Here is a 14753-nt window from a genome sequence, read left to right as displayed (position 1 = left end):
TGCTTTTTTTTTTTGCTTTTTTTTAAGTGCCGGGAGCTGGGGCGGGCGGGGCAGCCATTGAAGGTGCTGGGAGAATGGGCAGGGGATGGGCTTGTTTGATTCAGAGATTTAGCAGCAGCCGAATCTCCAAATCAAATTCAGCTGAATCAATTCGGGACAGTGATTCGAATCACTGAATCAAATCGCTGTCTGTCCCCGGAATCGGCCGAATCTGAATCCAAAGCAAATATTAGTTGCTTCGCACATGTCTATTGAGGACCTCTATGACCAAAGATGGACCTTAGACCAAAGATGTGATTCTGTTCTCACTTACTCTGGATGTATAACAGTATAGTTCCATTCACTGATTTTATGCCTGATTTATGCTCTGGGTTCTGACGTTGAGAATATTTACAGTGTTATTTTGTCTTTTTCTTGCTTATCGACTTTTTTTTGGATGTAGTGATATTTTTCTCCTTCATGATTTTTTGACTAGCTGCATCTCTCCTTGACTACAACATAGTATTGTCGTCTTTATCTTCTATAATTCTGACTCCTTTCTAGAAATTGTTTTTATTGCAAAGCCCACAAAATCCTAGTCCACCTCTTGCTTTATTAATGTAAGCCCATTAGGAATTCTTGCTTTAGATCTGGGTGGAGTCAGCCTGTGACAGTAGCAGTTACAATAGCTGGAATACAAAGAGTGCCACCTTGTCTGTTGATCTGGTCTCTACTGTTAATACAACAGTTAAGTCTGCCTATGTGTTTCATCTGTTGCAAAAGAGAACATAGCTATATCCTAGATATGTGTTCAATTAGTGTAAGAAGGTGTCTGTACATGAGCTTAAGTTAAATTGTTTCTTTTTACATGAGCACAGCTACATGAATTAACTGTTATGTGTAAATGTGTACTTAAGCCCACTTTGGGACTTTATTAATCTCCACTCAGCAGAGAGCTAATTTGAAACTAGTCAATAATGTGATATTATATTTTACAATTTTTTCGGTCACGTTAGAGAAACCCTAGCTCTACTTCCCAGCAAAATCCATTGATCCTTCTCAACCTAAACGTTTAAAGTTCAATTCAACATTTAGGGAGTAAAAGGTCTCCAAAGGGACTCGTATCCATTGATTTTGTGTCATAGTTGAAGAGCTAAAGTTTAAAACACACGGAGCCTACGGGGTAAAGAAAGCCTTGTATTCTGTAGCCACGTGAAGCTGTATAAACTCTTTCTTTCTCTATTGTTTTTTTTTTTTTTCTGTAGAGGTTACAATAAAAGCACTTAAAGAGAAAATCCGAGAATATGAACAGACTCTGAAGAACCAAGCAGAGAATATAGCTCTTGAAAAAGAACAAAAGTTACAAAATGACTTTGCAGAGAAGGAGAGGTGAGTGCATGCATGTGTCTGTGTCGGTGTTAGGAGAGAAATCGTATTGTTCTGCTTAATCTTCCCAACCAGGGTCCTTTCTTCAGTAGTAAGACAGCTCATATATTGAATCATTCTAGTGATTTATGTGTTTGATGCAGAATCATTTGATACTCAACTTTACACGGAAAGACAGTTGTGAAATGTATATGTGAAACAAGGACAGATTGTTATTTCATTGTACCGGTGGTGGACATGGGGTATCATTTTCAGGAGGGTGCAAACCTGCTTTTATTCTTCATTAGTTGTATTGTCCTTTGTGACACTAATCTTTCTCCATTAGCTGACAGTGTAATTTAGTCTTGTGTCTGCTGTGTGTGTCACAGTACCATGTTACATGTAAATTAGTACAACATGGCAATTTAAAGTGAAATATTGTACCCACAGATATAGTTCAGTGGTTCTCAACCTTTTAGACTCAAGGTACCCCTTGTTAGATTCAAAGAAGCCTTGGAAAAAGTCAGCTTTTAGTTTTCACTTAATTTTTTACTATAGAAAGATAAAAGAGCAGTTTTTCCTCTTGTAAAGAACTTAAAGACCACAAGAGGTCATAATGCTTTTAACACTATAGATTCCTTTTGAAATCTCTGAATATGACTTGTGAAATTTGCATGCCTAACAGTGCTAACATTGCATGGCAGTCAGTATTCCCCCTGAAACGATCTCAAGGCAGGCACCTAGTTGAGAATCTCTGATATGGATTACAGTTGTGGATACCTACTTAAATGGAAATAGGTATCTGAAAGCAAGCTCTGTGCCGCACAGAGCTGAATCCTGATATAGTTTGCATGTTTCCTTATGTCAACAAATCCTGTAACTTAATTTCTCACTTACTAATTGATTTTTAAGGAAGCCCTGGAAGCATTCCTGATCTTTCACAAGCTAGCAAAATAACATGCCAAGAGCTTGTCTATCATTTAGATCAGTAGGCAAGAAAGTTTGGCTAAATGTTATAGAAAGGGGTTGTTAACAGGGAGTTTTCAGTGCATGGCCTTCAACTCAAGAAACTGCATATGCTAAAAAAACAAACACCCCCCTCTCCCCCAACTCTAGAACTTGTATGCCCCTCTCATCCATGTTGCCCAATCTGTTAATTTCAGTTCACACTTCAAGGCCTATAATTTTTCCTTAGAGACTTGGATGGGTTGGGTTGGTTGTTTGAATTAAGTCTGAGTAGGATGAATTGACTGGTGAACTGGAAGATCTCTTTCAAAATCAGTATTTCACTGTTATTCTTTGTCTATCAAATCTAGTTTAGATACATGTTTAATCAAAAGACGGTTTCATGGAATGTGTGTTACAGAACAGTGTGTATAAGAGTTTTCAGAATGTACCATAAAATTTGTATAAATTTGATGTAAAAAGAGAGCTTTGACTCGGACTTCTTCCCATAAATGCCTGTTAGCAACTTTGAAACTTTACAATACCAGAGAATCTATATATGCACAAAGTAATGCCTAAAAGCCATTGTTACTGTTGGAAAACACTGTTTGTTCTTTTTTTTTTGTACACCTTTCTTTAAAACATGCCCCATATAGAGACATTTAGAATGGGAGCTTTATGCACCATCATGACTATTTAAAATCTGCACAATGGCTAAAAGTCTCCAGAGGGATGTCACAGCAACTCCATTTCTAGGATTGGCTTTAACTCCTCAAGTCTAGCCTTTAGCAAATAGTCTGGTGACTGTATGGCCAGATGACATGAAAGCGTGCGCTGTAACTGACACAACCAAGGAAATATTCCTTATAGACATAAGAAATATGAGCATACTGGAAATTCTGATCATGTTATATCGGAAGTAACAATGTTAAACTTGTTTTGAAATATGCATAGCTCTTCTAGAGGGTGGTTAATACTACGGTTGCATTCGGAATCTATTACAACTATGATAAAACAGCTGTCACATCTATTCAGTATATCATTTATTGCAACAAATTCCTTCGTTATGACAGTAAAATAGAAATGTATCATTCTTCTTGCACTAACTTTGTGAAACAACGGGTGCATGGTGACAGTTTTCTTAATGTGTGACATTTCCAAAACAAATTATGCTCAGGAAAACCTTCCACTAAAGTTGTCATTTATATAGCAGTCAGCTCTTGTATAATGTTACATTATGAACTGGCTACAGTGTTAAAATTTTAATAAGTGGGACTCCAAAATATGTACAGCATGCCAGTGTGACATGATTTACAGATTCTGTTGAGGTACCTTGTATTGCATGTGGTGTTGTCAGTTGCCTGATTACAGTTGAGACAGTTAATGGCTCCATCTTCCAAACCTGCAAAACACAATTAAATTGTTAAGCACGATTTTACTAGCTCCATTTTCATCTCTTCCTTTTCTGTTTTTAGAAAGTTGCAAGAGACACAGATGTCGACAGCCTCAAAGCTGGAGGAGGCTGAACAGAAAGTTCAATCTTTGCAGACAGGTTTGACAATACTATTCTGATCTATACCAATAACAAGGATGGGGGGTGGGGCAAGGGTACAATGAAATGAATCACAAATGAGTGCGAATCAGATCTTTCAAGTCTGCTTTACGATGGAAGGAAAGGTCCGACAGTGCTGAAAGTATCGTGTAGATCAGCCATTCTGCTGGGCTGCCTACTGCAACTGCCCACTTGTGGCACAACCAGTTCCTAGCAAAGGAAGTAGGCCTGGCCTGTCGCAGAGTAGATAAATTATTGGAAAATGCCCCAGGAACTGAAACAGGCCATGAAACTGTTGACCACTTCCACATTGTATTTTACTGTGATTTTTCACAGACTTCTGGTCTGGACTATAATATATGGTGGTTTCAGTAAGAATCTTATTTTTGCTGATGTTTCTTGCTAGTTCACATCAGCCGTTTATTTTACTATTCATCCTTATACACCTGCATTTGCCAGGTGTGAGCATATTTGGTTTCTTTTCCCATAAGAAAACAAAAATTTAAATTTGAATCCCTGAATTGACTGGAATAAATATTTTAGTTGAATGAGCAATTTAACCAGCTTCCATCTGAAATGAGTAATAACTAGCTTCATTAGCAGAATGATAACTGAGAACTTCTACAATTTAAAATAAAAAGGTTAAAAACAAGTTTGCTTTTTTAAGTCATTTATTTGGTCAAGTATAATCTTGTTGCAAGATGATTCTTAAACAGAAAACTATTCACAGTCAAATAAAAAAAAATGAATAATCTGTTTGCATTGCACAGCTTTTATAGTACCTATAATGTTTCTTATGCCTTTTAGCTTTGGAAAAATCCCAGGCAGACCTTTTTGACCTGAAAACAAAATACGATGAAGAAACTACTGCAAAGTAAGGTTTAATTATATTCTTCTTACATGTCCTCTTTTTTTTTTTTTTGCATCTGTTCATTGTAGACAGATCAAACAGCAAGGTTTTTAGGAGGACAAATCTTTACAAAAACATAAGGATAATTGAATATAGTCTTCTGAAACTTTATTACATTATTCTAGTTTTCTTCAGGTGTCCTGACTCATTCTTCCCTGTTTCTGAGCATTTTAGTTATGTTTACTATGTAAGCACCTCCTATTCTGTGTCATATTATAGCAGGAAAATCTCAGAGATAGGATGCTTGTTGTGATTTTTCCCACCTCAGTGAAGAACGATTTAACTCGGGATTTTATTGTAATTAAGTTCCTTGGTTTTACATGCCTTCCGAGTAAGGTGACTAATTGGTGTGTACCAAAGTACAGTGATAATCAATAAACAGTCAGCATTTGCCCATAATACCACACACAGTGATAGGTTTGGTCTGTAGCAGTTGCCTAGATTTAGCCCAGGACTTAGCTATAATATCAGTGAATAAGTACTGGACTTTTTAATGGCAGCCATTATAACTGCTATGTTCAATTATCTCCTGATTTTTATGACCCGATAGTGCAGGAAACAAAAAAGCCAGAATCTTGCTATTTTAAAAAAGCACTTTAAATATTTATTTTAAAAGGAGGGTTTGACCTGAGAAGGAACTCATATGACCCACAGTAATTCTAATGCTTGATTGAGTCCAAAGGAGGAGATTCCTCTTTTGGAAATGTCAAAGTAAAGGAATACTTTAGGATCAGGCCTAGTGGTTTCATGGGCACAAGACAAAAGAGGCCCATTTATCTCACCAAGTATCTGAATCAAAGGTAACTGCATACAAGGTGAAGCAGATTCCATAGAATCACTACATCCTTTCATCTTTTATGTGAGCAGTGGCAAGACAGAGAATAGCAGAATATAGAGCAGGGAAAGCCTAGGCTGTTTCCTTGCCATTATGCTAGAAGAGCATAACGTGTGCTGGAGAAAGACCTAGGTTGAGTTGCTCTCTAGCACTATACAGACACCAGGAGAATCACTGAAATGATATCTATACTGCTGTAGTATGGCTTTCTGTAGCACCATACATGCCATATCCAGCCCAAACTGGAAGTAATGAAGCCACCTTAATGTAGTACTGGATATACACCCGTAGGTTCTGAGTCTTAGAAGATCACGCAACTCTGCATTAAGACAGTTACTTTTGCTTTGGGAGCATACAAGGGATAGGCACAGAATCCCTCAGTATGATATTTGATGACATTGTACTGAGCCAACATGGAAATATTTCGACTCCTCAAGTCACAGTCTTGTTCTTATGGTGCTCTAGGAACAGTGCAACAAAGCATTGCCCCAAACTGGGCCACGTTATATTTTAAGCTTTAAGAAAAACAGGTTGCCTATATTTTGTGGTAGCTGTCAGCATTTAAGTATAGCTACTGAAGCTTAGCTGGCATACTTTTTTAAAAGGTATGTGAATCTGCACCCATCTTAATTTCTTGGGGTGTATCTCTCTTCCTATTCAGGATTGATCCTGAGGGTTTTCTTAATGGGCCTGAACTGTGTGAACTAGCAGTTACTAGTGCTAGTTTTATGCATAGGAAGAGAGACAAAAGATAGTTCTGTTCTATCCGTTTCAGGAATCTGCCGGCATATTACTTGTTTTTCCTTCTTGGCTCTGATTATAGACATTGGAAATTGGAAATAAGGTACAAAAAAGCTGGAAAATAGGTGTGGGCAGATTTCCCATGCTTTTTTGCTTTCCATCACGGTAATTTCTGTAGTGGAGAGCCCTGATATTAAGGAGAAGCTCGTGGAGAAGGGTGAGATATTGCTCAATGGGGATATCTTAATATGGATGGTTAGCAGATTTATGCTAGAGGGTAGTCTTACAGTCAGGGCTAACCAGCAATATGGATTAGCACTTAGGTTGCTTATCGACTAAAAAAAACAAAAACAAAAAACAACCCCTAAAACCTGGCACTTTAAACTCCATGTGCCCCCGCACATGGCCAGAAGAGGCATCGCATTAGTTGGACCTGGTTCACCCAACACCCAATATCTGTATAGATTGAGTGCTTTAGTGGGGCTTGTTTGGTGCTTTTATCTAATATTCAGTCAGCTATTAGATAAAAGCACCAAAAGGCCCTGCTGAAACACCCAAGCTATACAGACGCTGCAGAGCCAGGTCTAACTAATCTGCTGCTGCTTCTGGTAAAGTGCATTTTGGGGTTTTTTGTTTTTTTTTTCATATCTGTCAACAGCTTTAGTGAGCAATCCTGCAAGTCCTAAAGATCCTTGATCACCATGGAGGGCATTAGGAGATGCAAAGCTTAGAACTTGAAGTATTGGGCCCAGAGTTTGCTGTTGAAGTAACTTTTATCTCCTTAGGTGAAAATTAAGTAGATTTTGGTTATTTTCTTTTTCCCTTTCTTGTTTGAAACACCTAATATGAAGCTTGAAAGTGTCTTATTTCCTGATTGAATGAATCCTTTTACAGCTGACACACATTGATAATGATGTTTATAACGAAACTTGAAATTTAATATAGTAGGGCTGTTAAACAATTAAACTTAATCGTGATTAATTGCACAATTAAAAATATTTGTTGCAGTTAATCACGATTTTAATCGCACAGCTGAAAACTCGAAATTATGCACAGAAAAACCCAAAATTATGCAGGTACTTTGTATGGTTGGGGGATGGGTGTGGAATGTGTGTGTGCATGTGGGGCGGAGTTTGTGAAGGTGTGGGGGATGTGGGTGTGTGTATGGGGTCTGGAGCCTGGGCAGGGGGGTCCCCGCATACCCTGGCAGGATGCCCAATTTGAGTGAGGTCTCCACGGAGCTGCCCTGGGCCCAGGACATGCATCCCACCCAAGCACCGCTGGCAACCCAGGCTAGGGGCAGCTGCTCTGGCTCTGGCCCAGGCCCAAACATCCCCGCTTACTTGTTCAGCAGCTCTGTGCAGGTCCCTGTGAAATGCAGGCTCCGGGAAGCTGCAAAAGGAAACCCCAAACAACCCCCAGACAGGTCCCCAAGCAGCCAGGCTGGCAGCACTGGAGCCTCAGGGAAGGTGGTGCTGGGCCATGGTGTGGCTGTCTGGCACCCTCAGTCCCCACAGCGTAGGCTTTGGGTGGGTAGGAACCACCTGGGAGCTCTGAGACAAGCTGCTTCCAGGTCCCAGGTCCCCACACATCTCTGGTCTGGGCCCCTGGGAGCAGTGACAATGGCAGGATTCCCGCAGAGCCTCCCGCAGTCCCCACCTCGTGCTGCCCTGCACATCTGCCAAGGGCAGCCCCTGCCAAGGGCTGACAGAACCTGAGCTGTGCCTAGCACCACCACCGCTGAGCTGGGCAGAGCCACTGCTCTCCTCTCTGTGCCACCTGGGCTTCCACTGGGCGCCACATGGAGCTGCTCGACCACCGTGTCCCAGCAGGAGCCCGGATGGCACAGGGGAGAGTGGTGGCTCCCCCTGGCTCAGCAGCAGTGACACTAGGTGTGGCTTGGGGTTCATCAGTGCTGGGCTGGGGCCAGGCATGCAAGGCAGTGCATAGCGGGAGCTGTGGGAATCTCACCGTCATTGTTGCTCCCCAGAGGCCCTGACTGGGGATGCATGGCAACCTGTGGGTATGGAGGCGGCTCATATGGGAGCTCCCAGGTGGTCTTGACCCACCCCAAGCCCAAGCTGTGGGGCCTGAAGGTGCCAGTCAGCCCTGCTGTGGCCCAGCACCACTTTCCCCAAACCCCCAGCACTGCCAGCCCGGCTGCTTGCAGCCCCGGATCAGGGTTGTGTGGGGTGGGTGGGTGTGCTCCTTCTTCCCCACCCCCTTCCTGCTGCAGCTGCCTGGAGCCCACACCTGGACTACCCTGCATCTCTGCCCCACTGGGCGGCCTGGAGGCAGCGGTCATAGTAGCAGAGATAAGCCACAGGGCAGCCAGGGCGCAGGCTCCAAAACCACCTGTCCCTCCCCCCTTCCTGCTCTGCATCCAGCCACTAGGAGTACACTTATTAAAAAAGGTTGAAAACCTCTGCTGGACTCCCAGAGTGCACACAGGGCCAGAGAACCATGCTCTAGCGCACTGCCCCCGGCTTCTGGCCTGAGCCACTCTAGGCATGTGGCTCTATTTCCTGAATCAAAGGTAGATGTCTGTTCACTTCTGCTTCAATTTAATCTGTGCAGTTTAGATTAACCTGCAAAGACTGAATCAATTCAGCCTCGGGCTTTTTGACTGTCTGTACTTAGCCAGAGTAATGTTGTAGCTCTGATGGTCCAGGAATTATGCAAGAAAGAAGGATTTTTTTGCGATGTTATCTTTTATCGGACTGACTGCGTAATTGGAATAGAGTTAGACAAGCTTTCTAATGCAAGATATTCTTCTTCAGGAGGCCATGAAGGTCATTCTTCATGTTCCCTGGCATCCACCATTATTGGTTTAGAGATTCCAGAGGAATGAGCTCTAGCTATTCTCTCCAATGAATATTAATAGGTTTATCATCCATGATTTTTTCTAGCCCCTTTTTGAAACTGGCCATGATATATGCCTCTACCACTTCCTGTGGCAGTGAATTCCACAAGTTTAAAACTGTTGCATTAAAAAGTACTTCCTCTTGTTAGTTTTAAACTTGTCTCCTACTCGTTTCAGTGTTCCCATATTTGTAGTATTCCAGGACTTGGTGAATAATGGTTCTCTGTTCACTTGGTCCACATCCTTCATGATTTTATAGACCTCTTTCATATCCCCTCTCAGCCTTCGCCTTTCCGAAGTGAAGAGTTCCTACCCCTTTTTCGTCTCTCTTAGTATGGCAACTGCGCCAGACCCCTGATTATTTTGATTGCTGTTCTCTGCTTCTCTGTACCTTTTCTAATTTTACCACATCCTTTTTGAGATGTGCATACCAAAACTGTTCACAGTATTTACGATGCAGGCACACCATGGATTTCTGTAATGGCATGATGATGTTCTCTGTTTTGTTTTCAATTCCCTTCTTAATGATGTCCAACATTTCATTGACTTTTTTGGTTACCCCTGCACATTGAGCTAATGTTTTTAGAGAACTGTATAAATGGCTCCAAGGTTTCTTTCCTGAGTTGTAACAGCTAGTAGCACCCAGCATTGTGTACATGTAGTTGAGATTTGCTTTTCTCCAGCTGTATTACCTTGCACTTAACAGCATTGTAACAGCTAGTAGCACCCAGCATTGTGTACGTATAGTTGAGATTTGCTTTTCTACAGCTGTATTACCTTGCACTTAACAGCACTGAAGTTCATCTGCCATTTTTGCCTGCTCACTTAGCTTGGTGGGATCTTTTTGTAGCTCCTCCTCATCAGCTTGGGACTTGATAACTCAGAATAATTTGGTGCCATAAGCAAACTCGGAGATTTCACTGTTCACCACCATTTCCAGGTCACTGATGAAAATACTGAACAAATTTGGGCCCAGCACAGATCCTTGCAGGGCCTCACTTTTGGCCTCCCTCCATTCTGAAAAATGACCATCTAACCATACCCTTTATTTCCTATCTTTTAACCAGCTCTCAATCCACAAAGAACTTTCCCTCCAATCCCATGGCAACACAGATTTTTTTAAAAGCCTTTGATGAAGAACCTTATCAGAACCTTTTTGAAAATCCAAATATATTATGTCAACTGGATCCCCCTTGTCCATGTGCTTGTTAATACCCACAAAGAACTTCAGCAGATTGAGGCAGGATTTCCTTTTGCAAAAACTATGCTGATTCTTCCCTAGCAGATCATATTTGTCCATGTGACTGCTGATCTTATTCTTTATTGTAAATTCTACCAGCTTGTCAGGGATGAAAGTGAGATTCATCGGTCTGTAGTTCCCAGGATCATCTCTGGAGCCTGTTTTGAAGATGGGCATTATGTTGGCAACCCGCCAGTCCTCTGGCACAGAGGCTGTTTGTAATGATAGGTTATATACTATTGCCAACAGTTCTTTCACCTTTGAGTTCCTTCAGAGCTCTTGGGTGAATGCCATCTGGTCCTGGTGACGTATTAGTATTCAATTTATCAATTTGTTCTAAAACATCTTCTGTTATCATTTCAGTGTGGTCTAACTCTTCAGGCCAATCTACTAGGAAGGACAGATCTGGCATGGGGACTTCCCCAGTATTTTCTGCAGTAAACACTGATGCAAAGAATTTGTTTAGCTTCTTTGCTATGGCCTTTTACACCCTAGTCATCTAATAGTCCCAGCATTTCTCTAGCTGGCTTCCTGCTTCTGATGTATCTAAAGAAGTTCTTATTATTAACCTGAGCCTCTTTTGCTAGCTGCTCCTCAAATTCTTTTTTGACCTGCTTTATTTTGCTTTTCTACTTGACCTGCTTGTGAGCTTTCCTGTTTTCCTCAGAGTTGAAAGAGATGTGAAAAATGAAAAACAGCAAAAAATTGAGAAACGCTTTTGAAATTCTTTTGGTCTAAATCTGAGGTTTTTCATTTTAAATGTCTATGATTTTGATCTTCAGTGTCTCTTTAAATGATTGCTTTTCTAGTCCTCTGATTTAAGCCATATGAACTGGAATGGTTACACAAAGAAAATAAGATATTACATTTTCATTTTTTTAAAGCTAACGGTACTTGCAAATTTTTCAGTTTTTGATTTAAAGTTACCTATTATTTTTGTGATAGCAAACGTAGTTGATTGAAAAACAAAAGAGAAGAAAAATGGAGACCTTCAGCATCTCAGCACAATGGGCTTGGATTTTCCCACAGCAACTTTTTAGAAACATTTTTGAAGTTGCAACTTAACGTGTAAAAATTGCCTTTTTATCTTTAGGCAGTTTTCTAATATTTCTAGTGTAAAGTGATATGTGCAAAGCTAGGCACAACACAACCTGGGTTCTTGAACATTTGCTAGCTGTGCAAGTTAGCATTGAGACCAGTTTCTGAAATTTAAAACCTTTTATTCAAATTAACCTCTCTTGTTCAATCTTACCTAAAGTTTTCCCTTTCTTACTAATTAACAGGTAGAACATATAATAATTTCTTCCACTGGGAGTCTTGTGTCATCTGAGTACTCTTTCCTGGCCCTCTTTATTGAACAAACATCCTATGCTGAGGGCACTGAAGGTGTTAATGACAAAAAGAAGTTTATTATGTGCAGTCATTGCAGTGTGTCAGCTGGAATATCAGAAGCTGAATATGACAAGATGGCAGCAGTAAAGTTTTCCATGTGTAGGCTTGAAGTAAAATGTAATTAGCCTTTATGCGCAGAACAAGGATCCATTGATGAATACAGCTGGTCTTTGTTTTCTTCTGTCATTGAGTGTGGGAGGTAAAAGTGTTCTTCTTCATGTTTATTAATGCAAGATTCCTTAGACAAATGGCAAGTACAGTTTAATATTTGTTGGAACACAGAGAGGCTTGCCAAAACAGTTGTTGTGTAAGAGGATTTCAAGGTTTTCAGATTATAATCATCTCTGGGTTAAATAAATGAATGATTACTCTGCCTTTTTCAATTAAAGAGGCACATCCTCTCTTGAGGCCTAATACTGTTTTTGTTTGCAGTCCCACATGTTTCTATCTGCAAACCTGGATTTAACCAACGCTAATGAGTTTGATCTGGAGATTCTATCAAAGCTGGAAGTGAAAAGCAAACTCTGAATTTGAGCGTCATTAAAATTAAGGAATAGTGCTTTTTCCCCTAATGAAAATAAACTTTTTTTCCTCTGTAGCAAAAGAAAACTCTTACATGTGTCTCCTTCATTTTCTGAGAAAATATATCGCTTTCCTTTCACTTCTTTTTGGTTGCACACTCCCAGCAAGTGTTTGAGATTCCTAGCTACGTTGCTAATGCTCCCAGCCAAAATGATGGAATTCCAGTTCTAAATGAACTTCAGAGCCACCTTTTTGCTCTTACTCCCTCTCTGCCCCCCTTCTCCTCCCTCCCCAAATAAATGCATTTTAATTGGAAAAAGGATCTTCAGTGCAGCACATACAGTAGGATTGTTAAGTTACTGTTAACATGTGGGTTGAGGCTCTGTGCTTTTGATGAAAGAAAATATCAAATTTCACTGAAATATTACATTTTCCCCAGTAAATACTAGGTAGTTGTATGAGGATTTGAGAGATTGTTCCTAGCTGTACAATAAGAAGCCTAATTTTATAATAAAATAAAATTTTAAAGGTTTTGAGAAACAAACTCAGGTTATTAACTCTACTTCCATGTTGCTTGTTGATATGACTTTTCATAGATTCATAGGTGGTTAGGGGCTGGAAAGGACCTCGTAGATCATCGGGTCCAGTCCTCTGTACTAGGCAGGAAAAGACAACTGGGGTCAAGCAATCCCAGCCAAGTGACTGTCCAGTCTCTTTTTGAAGATTTCCAGGGTTGGTGACTGCACCCCCACTGGAGGGAGTTTATTCCAGAGTCTGGACACCGTGACTGTGAAGGAGTTTTTCCTGGAATTGGGCCTGAAGCGGCCTTCCAGGAGTTTCTATCCATTGCTCCTGGTGTTCACCAGGGGTGCCTTGGTGAATAGCTGTTCACCGAGTTCTTGATATATTCCCGTGATGTAGCGATAAACTGCTACCAAGTCCCCTCTCTTCTGTAGGCTGAAGAGGCCCGAGTCCCTCAGCTTCTCCTTGTATGGCTTTTCTTGCAAGTCCCTGATCATACGGTGGCTCTTCTCTGGAGCTGCTCAAGTTTTTCCACGTCCTTGTTGAAGTGCGGTGCCCAAAACTGGACACAGTACTCCAGCTGCGGTCTTACCAGCACAGAGTACAGTATCACTTTCTGAGTTTTGCATGAGATGCAACAGTTAATGCATGCCAGTGTGTTGTTTGCCCTGCTGGCCACAGCACTGCACTGCTGGCTCATGTTCATGCGATGGCCAATCACTACCTCTGGGTCCCTTTCGTTGCAAGTCAGTGTTGCCACCAAGCTTGTAGTTCTGTTGGGGGTCGCTTGCCCCCAGATGGAGCACCTTACACTTCTGAGTGTTGAACTTCATCTGGTTCTGGTCCGCCCAGCTCTCCAGCCTGTTCAGGTCTGCCTGTATTTGCAGTCTATCTTCTGGTGTGACCATGGTCCCCCATAACTTGGTTTCGTCTGCAAACTTGGCCTGAAGCTTTTTACCCTCACGTCTAAATCATTGATAAAGATGTTGAAAAGCTCCAGTCCAAGCCCGGACCCCTGAGGGGCACCACTGGCCACTTCTCGCCAGGACAACACAGATCTGTTCATGAGAACTCTCTGGGTCCTACCATGCAGCCAGTTTTCCACCCACTGAACTGTTGAGCAGTTAAGCCCACAATCTTCCAATTTTTCCGCAAGGATATTGTGGGATACCAGATCAAAAGCCTTTTGGAAGTCTGGGTATATAATGCCGACCATCTCTCCTATGTCCAGGTGGTGAGAGACTTGTTTATAGAAGGAGATGAGATTGGTAAGACGAGACCTACCCGTGACGAACCCATGCTGGCTGTCGTTCAGAATTTTACCCTCAACGAGCGTATCGCGAATAGATTCTGTAATGAGTTTTTCCAGGATTTTCCCTGGGATGGAGGTTAGTTAGGCTGATTGACCTGGGTCCTCCATCTTCCCCTTCTTGAAGATGGGCACAATGTTGGCACTCTTCCAATCTTCCCTGTGCGCCATGATTTCTGAAAGAGTTTTGCCAGGGTTTCCGCAATGACCTCAGCCAGCTCCATCAGCACTCTCAGGTGAAGTCCATCTGGTCCTGCTGACTTATAAATGTCTAGCTTTTCTAGTTGGTTTTGCACCAGCTGAGCATCTACAGTGGGAAGGCTATAATTCCCACCATGCCCCCTGTGATCCTTGTCTCGCTTGTCTTTCCCCTTGGCTCGGTGAAATACTGAAGCAAAGTGGGCATTCAGGAATTCATTTTTTTCCTGAGTGTCCATTACCAGCTGTTTTGAGGTGTTAAGCAGGGGCCCCACGTTTCCATTTGTTTTCCTTCTGATCCCTACGTACCTAAAGAAGGATTTCTTATTGTCCTTGACTCCCTTAGCTAACATAAACTCAGTCACCACCTTAGCTTTCTT

The 14753-nt window shown here is 41.5% G+C and overlaps 1 protein-coding gene across 1 annotated transcript in view; it reads left to right on the top strand.

The window, feature by feature from the left end:
* CUX1 (cut like homeobox 1) overlaps window positions 1–14753 on the top strand; it is a 359047-nt gene that overhangs the window by 202776 nt on the left and 141518 nt on the right. Inside the window, 3 exon segments of the mRNA XM_006036637.2 lie at window positions 1245–1368; window positions 3765–3841; window positions 4649–4715. Of these exon segments, the coding sequence (XP_006036699.1) occupies window positions 1245–1368; window positions 3765–3841; window positions 4649–4715 (268 nt within the window).

This window comes from Alligator sinensis, unplaced genomic scaffold, assembly GCF_000455745.1.
Source record: "Alligator sinensis unplaced genomic scaffold, ASM45574v1 scaffold1472_1, whole genome shotgun sequence".
Lineage (NCBI taxonomy): Eukaryota > Metazoa > Chordata > Crocodylia > Alligatoridae > Alligator > Alligator sinensis.
The sequence above is the reverse complement of the archived record's forward strand: the minus strand, read 5'-3'. Positions and strand labels throughout refer to the sequence as shown.